This window comes from Callospermophilus lateralis, chromosome 7 (assembly GCF_048772815.1).
Source record: "Callospermophilus lateralis isolate mCalLat2 chromosome 7, mCalLat2.hap1, whole genome shotgun sequence".
Taxonomy (NCBI): Eukaryota; Metazoa; Chordata; class Mammalia; order Rodentia; family Sciuridae; genus Callospermophilus; species Callospermophilus lateralis.
Genome location: NC_135311.1, coordinates 87724434 through 87741413, shown reverse-complemented (window position 1 = coordinate 87741413; position 16980 = coordinate 87724434). Strand labels below are relative to the sequence as shown.

At 35.4% G+C, this 16980-nt stretch overlaps 1 protein-coding gene and 1 pseudogene across 2 annotated transcripts in view; one reads left to right on the top strand and one right to left on the bottom strand.

Moving 5' to 3' along the window:
• Lrrc7 (leucine rich repeat containing 7) overlaps positions 1-16747 on the top strand; it is a 403609-nt gene extending 386862 nt beyond the window's left edge. For both annotated transcript variants that reach the window (XM_076862304.2, XM_076862303.2), the window contains 2 exons: positions 709-783; positions 16640-16747. In XM_076862304.2, the coding sequence (XP_076718419.2) occupies positions 709-783; positions 16640-16747 (183 nt within the window). The remainder of the gene's footprint in view (positions 1-708; positions 784-16639) is intronic.
• Positions 9245-9808, bottom strand: LOC143403959 (transcription factor BTF3-like; annotated as a pseudogene).
• Positions 16748-16980: the final 233 nt, after the last annotated feature.

The window sequence follows — 16980 nt, the reverse complement described above, 5'->3', positions numbered from 1 at the left end:
TTTTCTTGACTTCTCTTCCACTAGATTGTGAGCTCACTGAAGTACAGAAATTATATTCTATATATCTCTGTATCATTAGCAATCAAAGCTCATAAGTGTTTGCTTTATGTCCATGATAAATAAAATTAATTTGACTTTTTATAAACTGATCAATTTGAGGATTTTATAACTACGTAGACAAAAAATTTATTTAGAATGTATGTTGAATTTTTTATGCTTAATTCTTGTGTATAGTCTATGTGAAAATTCTCAGTAAAACACACAGTAATTAACTCATTAAAATAAACCAATATGTATCTACAGTTCTAGTAGGGCTTTTAAAGTAAATGTTGAATTTAAAACCTATCAAATGGGTAACATTTTTAATATAGAATGACTTAACACAAATTCATAATTTATTTAAAAACTGTTCAATACCATTTCAAATGATTTAAGAAAGAATTTTTATGAATATATCATGAGAAATTTATATAATACAATTGTACTTTGAAAACAAGATGAGTTTTTTTCTGGTTTTGTTTTTGCAAGTTGACATGTCACTTTTCTTAAAATTGGTTTGGAGAGTTACTTAAGGTAATACAATAATCTTTAAAGCTTGCATGTATAAACTGTTTTTTAAATCTGTTTTATCTGTTTTCAATATGAAAATGTGTTTAAATGGGCCTAGTTGGTAATGGAATCCTAACCTATGTTACTTCTGACTTATAGGGTATCTTTGTTACTAGGGTTCAGCCTGATGGGCCAGCCTCCAACCTTCTACAGCCTGGTGATAAGATTCTTCAGGTAAGACAGATAAAAGCAATGCATGCAAATGCTGACACTGAAATAAACATGGAACCATGTTATTAATTTAAATGACTTGAATTAAATAATTGAAAATAAATCCTCACATTTTTTTATGTTCCTTTATTATTTTGAAATTGAGAAACATGTTAAAAACAATTTGATCTGATAGAATCCTATGTCCCTAGCATCTAACATATTACCTGGCACATAGTAGTGTTTTGCCTATTTTCATTGAGTTGAATGGAGTTATATGATAATATAAGAATTTATATGTGTGTGCATGCAGGTACACACATATGAACCTATGCATAGTTATTAAATAAAAGTGACAGTGATTGAGTGCCCATATGTGTATCCATGTGACTTTAGAAAAGGGAGAAAGGCAGGTCCATATTTAATTTCTCAACAGGGTGCATATTACTTGTTGAATACTGTGGAACACATGATTATGTTTGTCTATTCCCCTGCACAGGTGAACATGAGATTAGCTAGAGATAAGGCAACTTTTTAAAATATACTGTCCAATGGAAAGACTTTGTCTAACTTAAATCGCTGCATTTCAGTTAAGGGTCACTCCAGTAATCAGTTAATAAATGCTCAACATAACACTATCCATTTTGCTTTCATTGTCCTCCTCTCTGAATTCATTTCCCATGTAAGAGGTGCTTAATCATTTCCTACGTTAAAGGGAAAGGCTGTTAAGTATTGTCAGTGTATTTATGATTCGTATTTTGAGTCCCAAAATTTCCCACTGTATAAACAGATGCAACTACCTGAAATTGCTGTTTAGCAATTTTTTAAAAATTGAAATGATCCAACATAATATATTAAAGGTTTAGATAACTGAGAAGACAGGCCATGTAGGAAAGGAATTTTCATCAGTTCAAAACACAAAAGAATGTAAGACCCCCCCTCAAAATAACTCTAAAGAGATTTTCTTTCTCCTATTTAAGAAAATCCTAGAAAAGTAGAAATCATATGTAGCCCAATATATGTATAACAAGAATTCTTTAAAATTTTATCCTCAAAAATATTTTTTCATTTATTTTTTTATTTGTTCTTTCCAGATATACATAACAGTAAAATGTGTTTTGACATATTATACATACATGAAGTATAATTTATTCTCATTTGGATCCCATTCTTTGGTTGTACATGATATGAAGTTTCACTGGTCATGTATGAACATAGGAAAGTTACATCGGATTCATTCTGCTGTCTTTCATATTCCCATCCCTCCTCCCTTCCCTTCATTCCTCTTTGTCTAATCCAATAAACTTCTATTCTCCCCACACACAACTCTGACTTATTGTGTGTTAGCATCCACATATCAGAGACAACATCGGTCTTTGGTTTTTTGGAACTGCTTATTTCATTGAGCATGATAGTTTCCAGTTCCATCCATTTAGCAGCAAATATCATAAAGTCATTCTTCTTTATGGCTGAGTAATATTCCATTGTGTTTACACCCACATTTTCTGTATCCATTCATCTGTTGAAGGGCACCTAGTTTGATTCCATTGCTTTGCTATTGTGAATTGAGCTGCTGTAAACTTTGATGTTGTTGTGTCACTGTAGTATGCTGATTTGAACACTTTGGGGTATATACAGAAGAGTAGGATAACTGGTCAAATCGTGGTTCCATTCCAAGTTTTCTGAGGTGCTTTCCAGAGTAGTTGCACCAATTTGCAGTCTCACCAGCAATGCATGAGTGTACCTTTCATCCATATCCTCTCTAACATTTATTGTGACTTGTATTCCTGATAATTGCCATTCTGACTGGAGTGAGATGGAATCTCAGTGTAGTCTTAATTTGCATTTCTCTAATTGCTAGTGATGTTGAATATTTTTTTCATACACACATATAAATTCTTCATATATTACCATATAATTCCATTTCATATTGACCAATGAACTAATAAGATCATGACCAGCTACTCAAACTTTCAAAACTGATAGTTCTCTGAAAAGACAAAGGGCTGTCCCAAGCTGAGGCAATATTGCTGTGAAGCACTGACCAGCCTGGCTGGGTCCAATCCAGGCAGACAGAAGATGGCAGGCTATCTCTTGATAATTGAAACAAAGGGCTAGGGCTGTAGCTCAGGGGTAGAGCACTTGCCTTGCACATGGGAGGCCCTGGGTTTGATTCCCAGCACCACATAAAAACAAATAAAAGTAAAGATATTGTGTCCATCTACAACTCTCGATAGATAGATAGATAGATAGATAGATAGATAGATAGATAGATAGATGAAGAATATTGAAACAAAAAAGACATAAAATAATCTAAAGCTTTTCTTCACCACTTTAACATAAAGATCTCTGGTTTTGATAGCCTAACTAGTCTTGCAATCCTAATTATTTTACATTCTATCTATGGGCCTCAGATTTGTGATGTGAAAAATATACTATAGTTTGTAATATATCTGAGGTCCCTCTCAGTTCAGAAACTCACTCGTTTGGTAATTTTATGAATTGTTGGGAAAGGCAGTCAAGAGTGACCTAACAACATGACTCCCTAACACTTCATAAATGCTGCCCATTAGCAAAGGAAATGGCAAGGGGTTTTCTCTACTGAATTTCAAAGCAACTCAGATCTCTGATCTGTCAGAATGAGGATGTTGGACTGAGAAGCATCCTACATACAGCCTGAGACAGGTTATGGAGTTTTCTTCATCCATAACAGACACAGCAAAAGATTTTTCTCTTATACTTAGGTTCAGAAAAGAAATATAAACATAAGCATCATAACAAAATTATATTCTGCAAATGGGAAAATAAATGTCTACTTGGAGAGTATTAGAATACTCTTCTCTGGCCGTAAAATTCTAGAAGGCTTGTTTCTACATGGGGACAAGAGGGTTCAGTATTTCTAATCCCTCAGAGGCACAGAGAAACAGCAAAGTGCACAGAGGAATGGATTCCTAAAGCAAGAAGCAGAAAGGAATGATCAGCTCAATTAGTTAAAAGCCAAGAACACCATGAAACAGCTGCACCTGGACGCCTCCTTTCTCCAAAATGACAATCGATGATGTAACATTTGAATCTTGCTATAAAACTCATTTGTATCTGGTAGAAGAAAATCAAAGTCCATTTTCAAGAAAAGGAAAAAAAAATCCACGTAGACCTTAATCAAATAAATTACTGTATTTACAGTTTCATTCATACTATTTTAACACCAAAAGTAGCCAATTATGCTCTATGAAAGAAATAAGAACAACTAATTCTATACTGGAATTGTTGCCTGTATCAGAGCCCAGGGGACAAGCTAAATTTTTGACTCCATAATACTATTGGCTCTTAGTTTGAAGAATGATGGGGAGGGCTGGGCTGGGGCTCAGTGGTAGCGTACTTGCCTGGCTCATGTGAAGTACTGGGTTTGATTCTCAGCACCGCATAAAAATAAATAAAATAAAGGTCTATCAACAACTAAAAAAAAATGAAAATAAAGAATAATGGGAGAAAATGGGTTAGCAATATTGAGTTATATGTTTCTTTTTTTTCTTTTTAAATAATTTTTTTAGTTGTAGTTTAACACAACATCTTTATTTTTTTATTTATTTATTTTTATTTTTTTTATTGGTTGTTCAAAACATTACAAAGCTCATGACATATCATCATCCATACATTTGATTCAAATGGGTCATGAACTCCCATTTTTACCCCAAATACAAGTTGCAGAATCACATTATGTGTTGTCACTAGAGCCAATGTATTTACAAAGCTGAATGATAATGAAAACCCTGGAAAAGCAAGATGAAAGGAAGCAAAACAAAGATGCACAGCCCAAAGGGATGACAGTTACTGTGTTTGGTATAACCCAATAGCAAAGAGCTAAAGAGACATAAGATAATAAAAGAGGTACCTTTCCCAAATCCCAAACCCCAAATTTATTAAATAATATCTGGTTTTTTCTCACTCTTTTTTACTTACCCCTCTTACTCTGCTATGGTATTATTAGCATGTTATTTGAATTACATGATGTGTTCATTAAGTGATGATGTTAATTAAAACATATTCACGATTTTCCTGTCATTTTACGATTCATTTTCCCAGCATAGACACCCTTTAATTAATGAGCTTATTCAAGTGATTTACAGTGCTACTTGGCTTTAAGACAGTGTGGCATGTGGGAAGAATGCAGAGATAGGAGAACTGACCCTTCACAACCTGAGTTGTATGACTTCTGTAAAGCTGAGTTGTATGACTGAGAGAAAGAAAGGAAAAAGAAGAGCATATGGATCACAAAAGAATGTTATTCAATTGAACCATGTGAATTTGCCAATATGCAAACATTATTGAAATGGCCATGTTGTTACTTTAACATCATAATGTTTTATGTCTAATGTTTTTTCCAGTTAAAAATTTCAGTCTGTTTCATTAAAATTAAAATTATATCTTAAAATACACCTCTATATAGAAGATTTATTAATTGTAATTACTCTGTGGAAATGATTAATAGACTGGAAAAGCAAATATATTATACTTGATTGTCAATAATGTGATTCATAGGAATAAACCTAAAGATCACTTGTAAGTATGTCATGTTCGATTATTAAAGGTAGCTGCCCACTATCCCTTTTAATGACCAGCCCTCTGCCCCAAACACATGCCTAACTTTGGTAGGAGAAGAGAAATGAAATAATTTATAGAGAATTAGTTAATGACATCTATATTTTACCAATTACAAAAACAGATTTTTTCCAATATGAGACATAAAAATATGCTCCCAATTGAAAATAATTTTATAGTCTCTTCTACATTATCATTTTAAGGTTTTTGGAATCAGTAAGCAAAATATCTGCCTGATCTGTGACTATATTTCTAACATACAAAAAATGAAATAATCAATGTGCTAACAATTCAGACAAACCAGGTATCCCTCCCCCACCCCCACCTGCCCTATCTTAAACACCTAGGCCTTACAATTCTTAAAGACAATTCATCTGGGCATGGTGGCATATGCCTGTAATGCCAGCAGCTCAGGAGGCTGAGGCAGGAGGATCACAAGTTCAAAGCCAGCTTCTGAAATTTAGCAAGGTCCTAAGCAACTTGGCAAGACCATGTCTCAAAGTAAAAATAAATAAATAAATAAATAGTGCTGGAGCTGTGGCACAGTGGTTAAGCCCCTCTGGGTTCAATTTCTGGTACAAAAAAAAAAGTTTTAAAAAATAAATAAATAAATAAATCAACAAATAAACTTATGAACAAATACTTAGACTTTTGACTTTCAGAGTTATAATTATTGTGCTTTTTACTGGTTTTTAAAATTATTTGTTAGTGATTTTTTTTCAACTCAGAGCGCCATATCTTGTTCAAAATCTTGGAGGTTGATGCCCAAGAGGCTGATTGTATCACTGTTCTCTTCCGTAATCTCAGAGAATCCCACTGTATATCCTGATAAGTGGTTTATAAAGGAATCCCATTAGAGGACTTATAATAGATAAGAGGGAAGTCATGTACCCTCAAAGGAGCTCCTTACTTGGGGCACAAGACATTAGAAAACCAGTGAAGTATTTGATTTTGTGATATAACTAATAAATGTGAAGTATTAAGAAAATGAAATGATTAATATAGGAAGGTATTTCTTGGGATGCAAAGGGTGGCCACTCAAAACCAAAATAAAAGCCAAGATGGTTGGTCTGCTCAACTCACCTCACCCATTGAGCCAGTTGGTGAGTGGGAGAGGGAACACAAATCACAGAGCTCCCTGGTATGGAGGGAAAAGAGAAAAACAAGTTTATGCCTCTGGACTCAACAAAGGACAAAGGAATGGGCTGGAGGAAGCCTGAAGGCCAGACTGGCCCTGGGCACTCAGGAGAGGCTAAAAGGCTCACTCCAGAAAGAGTATGGAGCACAGAAGAAAGAATACCAGGCAGAAAGACCCCCTGGTCATAGGTTAGAGTCATGAAGAAAGGAAGCGTTGGAATTTAAGAATGTTTCCCATGAAGTTGAAGAATTCAAACACAGAGGAGTTGGAGTGGGGGCGATGATGGGGTAGAGGAGATGGCAAGATACAGCTTCCAGCCTCAGAATATGAGAAGTAAGTTCAGACTGAAGTCTAAATGAAATGTCTGTGGATGGCCAGGTCTGTTGCACACAGTTACATCTGTATATAGCCACAAAATCAAACAAACTTTCCTTGTCTGAATGAAAGGTCTATGGCTCTGTGTCTGGTAATAAGCAGAAGGTGTGATCAGGCACTGACAGCATTCTTTTAGGCAAAGTTCATTTATTCAATAGCCCCATCTGTCAAAAACAAACACGTAAACTGAACATCAAGTTGCTTCTGAGGACCCCTAGTTATTGTAACTCAGCCCGTGGCTTTCTCCCATAGTGTCAGTGTTCACAGTTATCACCTTGACTCTCCAAGAAAGGGTTAGAGTACATCCATTTTTCTGAATTTTAAAAAATTACTCCAAAAAAAAACCCTTCAAGAATAGTAAGTAAGAAATATTTTTATGGTTAAAATGAAGTGTTGTGCCCTTAAGGAAATAAACTGAGAGTATTTAAGAATCCCCCTAAAGGTTTTCCAACAAAACTAAATAAGTTAGGCATTTCTATAGTTTATTTGGTGGTTGAAAATCAAAATTCCGGTGTTCTTGGGGAAAAGGGATAATAGTCATGTAACACGTAGTGTTCAGAAAAATTATTGTATATGCTGATATAATACTTGGGAGAATAAGATTTCTTTTAAAAAATCACAGTTTGGAGCCGGGTGCCGAGGTACATACCTATACTCCCAGTGGCTAGGGAGGCTGAGGCACGTGTTCAAAGACAGCCTCAACAGAAACAAGGTGCTAGGCAACTTATGAGATCCTGTCTCTAAATAAAATACAAAATAGGGCTGGGGATGTGGCTCAGTGGCCAAGTGCCCCTGAGTTCAATCCCCAGTACCCCTAAAAAGTTAAAATTAAAATTGAAAAATACAGGTTGGTTATAAGACAACTAAAAATAGGTGGCACATGCCAGTAATCCCAGTAGCTCCAGAGACTAAGTCAGGAGATCATGAGGTCAAAACCAGCCTCAGCAAAAGCAAGGTGATAAGCAATTCAGTGAGATCCTATCTCTAAATAAAATACAAAATAGGGCTGGGGATGTGGCTTAGTGGTCAAGTGGCCCTGAGTTCAATCCCCTGTACTCAAAAAAGAAAGAAAAAAAAAAAAACAGGTTTTAAAAAAAAATGTGTGATAAACTCTGTATATACATACCAGAGTTTCACTATGTATTATTATTATTTGTTTAGTTTTGTTCATAATATTTAAAGTTGTACCACAGATATCTATTTCAAAAATTGAGAAAATACTTTTTGAAAATAAAAAAATAGTATTGTAAGTATTAAGTAAAATTTGAAAACAAATAAAGACAAGTCAAGCCCATTAGGCTGTTCTATCTTCCATAGCTGGCTAATGTGAAATATAATGATAATTAAGAATCCTTACTCTGTCATCTAACTCAAACAACCTTGCAAGGTGTCTGTTGTTGACAGATGTTAAATAACTTATTGAGCTCATTCCATTATACCATACTGATTCTCTAGAGCAAATTTTACTGATTGATTTGTTTATTTGCTTATTTGGAGAATATCCATCAAATGTCCACTCTGTAAAAAATATTGTGCCAAGTGGTATAAACAACACAACAGAGAAGGTAACTATATTGCTGCTTTTACACAGTCTAATCTAGGAGGCTGATGCACCCAAATTATGTAAAGCAGAAAATGGAGGAAGACAAGAAAGAGTCAAATGTTAAACATTTAATAAAATAAACCCAGCCCAATTGGTCCTGTTTTATTTTATTTTACTTTTTTGCACTGCTGGGGGTTGAACCCAGGGTCTCACATAATGGTAGGCAGATGCTATAACATTGAGCTATATCACAGGTTCCTAGTTGCCTTTTAAGAGCAAGCTATCCAGCAAAACAGAAACCAGCCTGACTCCAAAGAGCACCCTGAAAGTGAGGGGTTGATTTTCAGGTTATTCTTTTCATGGTAAAAGGAATAGAGTGTAACTTCTTGGAAATTGCCTTGTAAATCAAAGTAGGAAATTAATTTGCCAGAGACACATGTGACTTCTTTGACAAGAAAACAGGCATTCTCAGATCAGAGCAGATAAGTAAGTTTCTTCAGAAACACTATTTATTAGCAGTTCTTCACCCAAGTTTCTACACAAATAATTCCCAGAGCCTTCAGTTAAGTCTACTCTATCTTTTTTTTTCCTGAACTTTATTAACCTTTGTTTCAAACTTTATTCCCAGTCTTCTTCAGCTTAATTAGCTGCAAAAAATAAATTGTGTACAAGCAAAAATTGAAAAGAGCTGCAGTGTCCAAGGGGCTTGGTCTTAAAAACAGTAGAGATCTAAATTTTATCAGATGCATAAACAAAAATTTTTTTAAAGCAGTCATAATATAAAATAGCAGTAACTTCTTCAAGTTTATTGTCTTCAGAAGTTGATCAGTTCAGTTTGCCTCATTCTGAGAAGGCTCATCACAATTCTCCATAAGATCTGGAACTTTGCCAGGCACGGTGTCACACGCCTATAATCCCAGTGACTGGGGAGGGTGAGGCAGGAGGATCGAGAGTTCAAAGCCGGCCTCAGCACAAGTGAGGTGCTAAGCAATTCAGTGAGACCCTGTCCTCTAACTAAAATACAAAATATGGCTTGGGATGTGGTCCAATGGCTGAATGCTCCTGAATGCAATCCCTGGTATATCTCCATCCCCCAAAAAAGTTCCCAAGTCCCTAAAAAAATTTTTTCAAAAAAAAAATGAAATTTTTTTCATCATCATCATCTTCTCCAGTAACAAGTGGTGCTTTTCCATCCACAGATTCTTGGGCAGAGCTTCAGCCAATCTCCTTAAACTAGTCAGACTGTCTGCACCAACCTGGTTTAAGATGCTGGATAGCATTTCTGTCAGTTGCTTTGTCTCAGCATGTCCTGTAATAGTGAAAGTGTTTGCTGCCAGAGATACCTTGACTTTAAGGTTGTTAAAGTGGATCATTGTTCCTTGGTTTGTAAACATATTTACCTCTTCAACACCAGAGATATTGTTTACCCCTAACTTCTTTAAGGAGAACTAAAGAATGACCCATCACATTCTTTCTGTGAGAAGTTTCTTTCCCACCAATATGCACTTGTGCCTGCAGTTTGGCGAGTTTTTCTTGGTTTATGATAGTTTCTTTCATCTTGTCAGAGCAGAAGTGGACTGCACCGCGGACTAGGATTGGCGCTCAAGCGGTCTCAGGCAGACCAGTTTGGTGTATACCAAGTCTATTCTATCTTGCCATGTCTCTTTTGAGCCTGAATTCAGATATTCAAGCTGTAGTACATGTGTCCACTTTGTTATGTTTTGTAAAAATTTGTTTTTCTACCAAAAAATTTTCTTGACTTCAAATTTTCTCACATTTACAAAGAGTAATGTAAATTTTTTATGAGAACTATCTGAGAAGTAAAGGTCTATATTTCAGATTTTTGATAGAAAGTTTTATAAATGACTTGGCATAGAGTCAACGTGTATTGATTATGCAGTATGTTCTATCTTAAATATATTCCAATATTTAATGAGAGTATTCATTCTATCACCTGAAAATTCTAAAATGGGAATTAACTCCAAGTTGTCATGAGAAGCACAGTTATAAATATCTAAGATTCCTACTGTGTCTCATAATAGCTGGCTGTCAAGATTGAATAGCATGAAGTCTTACCCTTATAGTTCAATTGCTTTATTTTTTAGTTTTCCCTCATCCCGAGAACTGCAGGCATTCAAAGTATATATGTAATATACAAAATATATGTGTACTGGTCCTTTAAATGTCTGTCCCTTGAGGATGAGTTTAAATCAATCAAAAATCACATGTCCGGTCTCTAATCTGATTTTCCTTTTGTAGTCTAAAATGATTTGTCTTGTCCTTGCTGTTGGATTATCCCATCAGAACGGAGGCGAGCCTTTTCCAAGCCTATTTTTAAATTTAGATCTTTGGCTAAGAATACAACAGAATTCCTCTGAGAATTAAAGCCTCATCTGGAAAGTTTCTGCAGTATAACCATCCATAATTTATCCATTTAACAAAACATTTACCAGAAGGAAATTGGAGATAAATCCAGAAAGGAACAAGAGGAAGAAATCCAGAAACTAAGTGTGTTTTACAGTAAATTGACAAGCTATAATTGCAAATCTGGAATTGCAAATAATGTTTTCCATTAACCCTCAGATTTTTTACATCTAAATCATGAAAAAGGGAAAGTAAAAATATTTTGAGGCACAACAAATGTCAAAAAGATGTGAAATAGGAGGGATATCTTTTGGAAGCAAAATAAAGATTACAATAAAATGTTCCTTCATACTTTCAAATCATCTAAGACTAGAAAACCCATTAATTACATATTCTTGAAACATAACATTTTCAGAATATCTTTTCATTTCCTAGATTGTTTTCTCATTAACTTCATTGAAACTTAATAAGCCAGTCATTTGTTTCTCATTTTTCACGAGAATGCAATTTCCTCAAGATTGCACACATTTTATTTGAATCTGATAGTGTGCTTATATAAAGCATATATGTATCCAAATGAGGCAACATTTTAAATTTTCATTAAGCTAGAATTTATTCTTCATATTATCTTTTGCATTTATATTGTGCATATATTCAAAATGCTATATGTGTAAATATATCATATGCATTTATTTTTCAAAGCATCATTGAATTTATACTCTGCATTTTTATTGTATAGTACTAGCCTTTATTTCCTCAGCCTCTTCTATTCATACACACAAACCAGCCACAAAAAATTCCTCTAGTTAAAAGATTGAGATTCATGCCAGTTCCATGGCACTTATCTATAATTCTAGCTACTCAGGAGGCTAAAGCAAGAGGATTTCAAGTTCAAGATCAACCTGAGCAACTTAGTGAGACATAGTGTCAAAATAAAATAATTTTAAAAACTGGGATGTACCTCAATGGTAGGTCATCCTGGGTTCAATCCACAGTAATGAAAAAAATTTTTTTCTTAATTTTATTTGGAAAAGCTCTACAAATACAGTAACATGATCCTTTGATTCCTGTCTGAACTATTCAAGACATAAACCAGATAGCCATTTTCATAGTAACAAATATAAGTTCTTTTTGCTTTTCTGTCCTACAGATGAAAGAAGAAGATTCTCTAGAGCTAAGGTTCTGATATCTCTTCCACTCTTTTTCCAGGCTCTTCTGTCATTGCTGTCCCTGGTAACAGGCATAACACAATGCTGCTTATCAAGAAATAGTTAAATTACTACTAAAAAATGAATTTATTGGGCTGGGGTTGGTATTGGCTTAGTGGTAGAGCGTTTGCCTAGCATGTGCAGTGGGTTTGATCCTCAGCACCACGTGTAAATAAATGAATAAAATAAAGGTCTATCAACAACTAAAAAAAAAAGCATTAAAAAACAATGGATTTATTTAACAAACCTACAATAAGAATTGCAACCTTGCAACATCCAAAGAAACAATTGTACCAAGATCCAGAGAGTTGACAACTGTGTCATAAATTCCCACCTAGCCACCAGCTGTTATCTTGGATGTTTCCTGTGATCATTCTGATCCTAACATTTGCATCTATCAAAAAATTAGGGTTTTTATCTAAGCAAAAAAAAAAAAAAAGAAAGAAAAATATAGTTCTTCTGATATTTTCAACTTCTGTTCTTATGGCTTAATAAAAGTCTTATTTTTACATAGGTAGTGGTAGTGTAGTAACATTAATAGTATTAGCTTTTCTTGATTGCTTATCATGTGCCAGGCCCCATTCTAAGCACTTGACATATATTACCCGTTTGATCTTTCGTAAACTTTCTAAACTAACTCAGAGTCTTTCTGGTATTTTGGAGCTATTCCCAGACAGTCCCTGGTTGTATTCTTTTAAACAGGCCTCTTGAGGTTCACCAACCCTCTAATTTTAAATCAAAACATGTCTGGGGACTGGAATTACAGAGAGCACCCTAGTGTTGGTTTGACTGGGGATCTAATTCACCAATGTGCTTCTTGCCTTCTGGGTGGTCGGCTCTATTTATGTGTTTTCGGGGCTCTGACTCTAGTTTGTATGTAGTAAGTGCAAAAGCTGGTGCTTTCAAGCTGTTCTCAGAGCTAGGTTATGAAGGGATCTGTTGTCCCCGAGTCAGCCTGGATTGTGGTTCTCAACATTGTGAAGTTTGGTTTATCAGAACCAGATCCAGAGCTGAGCCCAGAATTAATTCAGGTTTTCTCTGCTTATTTGTCTGTGCTGTGGAAAATTGTGCTAACTGGTGGCACTAGAAAATGTTTGGTTCTCTTGGATTTTCTATTCCTCTATGAGCATCCTACTTGGTCCCTCTTTAGGATGACCCTTCCCAGGTCTCCTCATGTTTGGGTCTCTTAGGAACTCAGGGTTTCCTGGCCTCTGGGCTCAGTGTGTGGATATCATGAGGGTTTTCTCTGCTCTTTAATTTGGTTCTCAGGCTAAAGCCAGCTTCTGCCACCCTCTGATAGAAAGTAACAGGCCCTGTCCCCTTTTCTACCTCACTTCAAGCAGATTTACATAGATATCCCCATTAGCAGCAAACACTGTCTTCTATTTCTGCTCTACATTTCCAAAACTTGAACTCCATCCTGTTCCTGCAGTTGGATTTTTTTTGGTAAATCTCAGTGTTCCACATGGGATCAGCCTGCTATAAAACCTCACCTCTGGTGTTCCTGGGGCCACTCTGACCTGCTTCCTGGACTCCACTCTCCTGTTTCCAAATGGATGATCAGTAGTTCCCTTGTCTCTATTGCCAGAAAACTCCACTTGTCCTCTTATCCTCGTTTCTCCAAGGTTTCTATTTTCAGTTACTAGCATCACAGTTTGATTCTTATTTGTTTCTTATACCCTTGTCTAATCAGGAGCAAAATTGTAGATTCTTCTTATTAGAAGTTTTCTTCTTTCTAATCTGTTCTCTGACAAGTTTTTTGGCATTGCCCCAGCAGACATTCAGACTTGGTTCTTGACGTTCAGAAAAGAAAGCTCCCATATGGCCACCACGACCCAATTAAGCCAGAGATGAAACTACAAGAAGGAGAGATTCAGCATTTTCTGTAGCTTTCAATTCAGGACTAAAGGTTATCTCTATCAGTCTTTTTGGAATAAGTGAAATTACACCTGATAAGAATCAGAAGGAGAATAGTAGCTTTGCAACCACAATAAAGCACAGAATTCCAGGAGAAGATGGAGCCACAATGCTGAAGGAGGAAATGTTGAGCATTTTATCATGGCAAGTGAATTGTCAGTTCAGATCACATGAAATAACCGTGCTCTTATTATTTTGGTGAATGATTGGGAGAAATAATAAGAAGGAATAAAAATTAGAACATAAAAGAATGAATTCCTAACCCACTCCCTGAGCTATGTGGCTTCAGACAAGTGGCTTAGTGTCTAGGGTAGGCCTTTCATTTAAAAAAAGCATCTTGTATATTATTTTCAGTTGTGCCTATGGCTTGCTTCCCCTGCTGGACAGCCACCTTTTACCTAGGAACCTCCATGTTCATCTGTTCCTGAGTTTCTGCCCAGAGTCTACTGTAATACCTTGGACAGTCAGCACACAGCAGACACTTTTTGTTGAAAAAATAATCATACTCAAAGTGGACCAAATTTCTTTGAAGATCTTTCAATAAAGGAATAGTTCAAAGTTAGATGGGCATGGTGGCACACGCCTGTAATCCCAGGGGCTTGGGAGGTTGAGACAGGAGAATCACAAGTTCAAGGCCAGCCTCAGCAATGGTGAGGTGCTAAGCAACTCAGTGAGACCCTGTCTCTAAATTAAAAAAAAAAAAAAATAGGGCTGGGATATGACTCAGTGGTCGAGTGCCCGTGGGTTCACTCCCCGGTACTAAAAAAAGAATAGTTCACAATTAATAACTATGATTAATTGGCTAAGTTTTGCACTACTCATGCCCTTAATGCTAATATTATTGTCTATTTTTAGCATTGATATTATATCAGGTCTAAGGTTGAGGCAAATACCATGGCTTCCAAATCCTAGCAAATTCCTCATCTCTGAAACTCTGAGATATTTAAATTTCAAGCAATTCTCTGAAAACTCTCAGTGGGTTTTTAATTCATTGCTGTTCTAGGTTTGGGGCTGCAGGTAGAGGAATCAAAACCTTCACAAGTGTATTATTAAGTTTTAACATATAAGAACTTCATTAGTAAAGTTAAATTTTAATTTCACAAGTATACATTTGGGGAAAATTAAAGACACTAAGTGTACCCGTTACAGCTATACTTTAGACTGGTTTTTTTTCAAAATGAACCAAACTATATTATATATAACTATAATGCTTTAATAAAAATTAGTTTTATATATGTGTATATATTTCATGCAAGTTTGCTATTTTTCTGATGTCAGAAACAGGATAAGAGTAGAAAGAAGAATGTATCATTAGCTCTGTTTTCTATTCGCTGTTACCATCTAACCACAAATAATATGAAATGAAACTTCATTCTGATTTTTATATAATTTAAATCAAGAAATTTGAACTGTGTAACATACCTCAAATTCTACTCAGTTACTGTCTCATGCTACTGGAAACAGCTAATGCCCATTTCATTAACATTTTCATTAAATTATTAAACAATGCCTAGGGTTTTGCTAATGCAAAACAAATTTATGCTATATGGATTTCCAAGGGTTTACATTTTGTTTCCTAGTATTTTCCTTACTGTTTAGACATAATGTAGTTTAAAACATGCAACATTTTAGAACTTTCTTTATCACATCATTGTCTAGTCAATATTAAAAACTACTGAAAAAGTATTATGTATCAGATGACTTTCCCCTAAATTATGAAGACTATACAGTTTGCTGGAGATGTAATGCTGTTTGAAATTTAAAAAACTAAAGGCAGGGGCTGGAGATGTGGCTCAAGCAGTAGTGTGTTTGCCTGGCATTCGCGGGGCACTGGGTTCGATCCTCAGCACCATATAAAAATTTAAAAAAGTAAAGATGTTGTGTCCACCGAAAACTAAAAAATAAATATTAAAAACTCTCTCTCTCAAACAAAAAATTAAAGGCAGTGAAACATTTAAGTGATTGGTTATTTGTAATATTAATCATGTTTTTAAAAAGCATAAAAAGAGTAAGTAAAATAACAAAGGCACTGTATGCCAAAAATAAGTGTCAGTCCACTGAAGATTGAAAAAGTCAACCAATAGGCAATGGCCATGTGCATACTCCCAATCCTTCTCAACTAGGCTACTCTGTAAACAATTCTAGAACAACATCCAGACTGAACTACTGTACCACAAACCTGTTTTTCACTAATATATCTTCCTTCCTTCCTTCCTTCCTTCCTCCCTTCCTCCCTTCCTCCCTTCCTCCCTTCCTCTCTTCCTCCCTTCCTCCCTTCCTTCCTTCCATCCCAGTATTGAACTCAGGGGCATTTAACCACTGAGCCACATCCCATGCCCATTTTTTTGTATTTTATTTAGAGACAGGGTTTCACTGAGTTGCTTAGCACTTCACTTTTGCTGAGGCTGGATTTGAACTTGTGATCCTACTATCTCAGCCTCCTGAACCACTGGGATTACAGATGGGCACCAATGCACTGGACAGCAATGTATCTTTGTGATCAACACAGTGGCAAAGACATACTAGAGATTGGATAAATACTAGTGGAATTAATAAATTGGATTAAGTCTGGATAAATTGGATAAAGTTACTTCCATAGATGCTATTTCACTGTGAATTTTAAAACTGGTATCTTTTTGTTGCTCAGTGCTCCCTTGGATCATATGATTAGAAACAATGATACAATGATAAGCAAGTATTTTGCATTGATTGTCTTGTTTTATTTTGCATTTGCAGGCAAATGGACACAGTTTTGTACATATGGAACATGAAAAAGCTGTATTACTACTGAAGAGTTTCCAGAACACAGTAGACCTAGTTATTCAACGTGAGCTTACTGTCTAAATATTTTCTATAAATAGTGAAGATATGTCTAGCCAGACCTAATGTTCAAAAAGAAATTTATACATAGAAACAAATTTTGCCAATTGCTGGACCAATGGCAAACATTAGTGCCAAATGTATAATACTATATGTTAGCACTGATCATCCTTAAAAATGTTAACTCTACAAATATGATGTTCATGTGGTTATGTATTAGTTCTAACTGTCAGCCTCTGGCTGTGCATTGGTGCAGT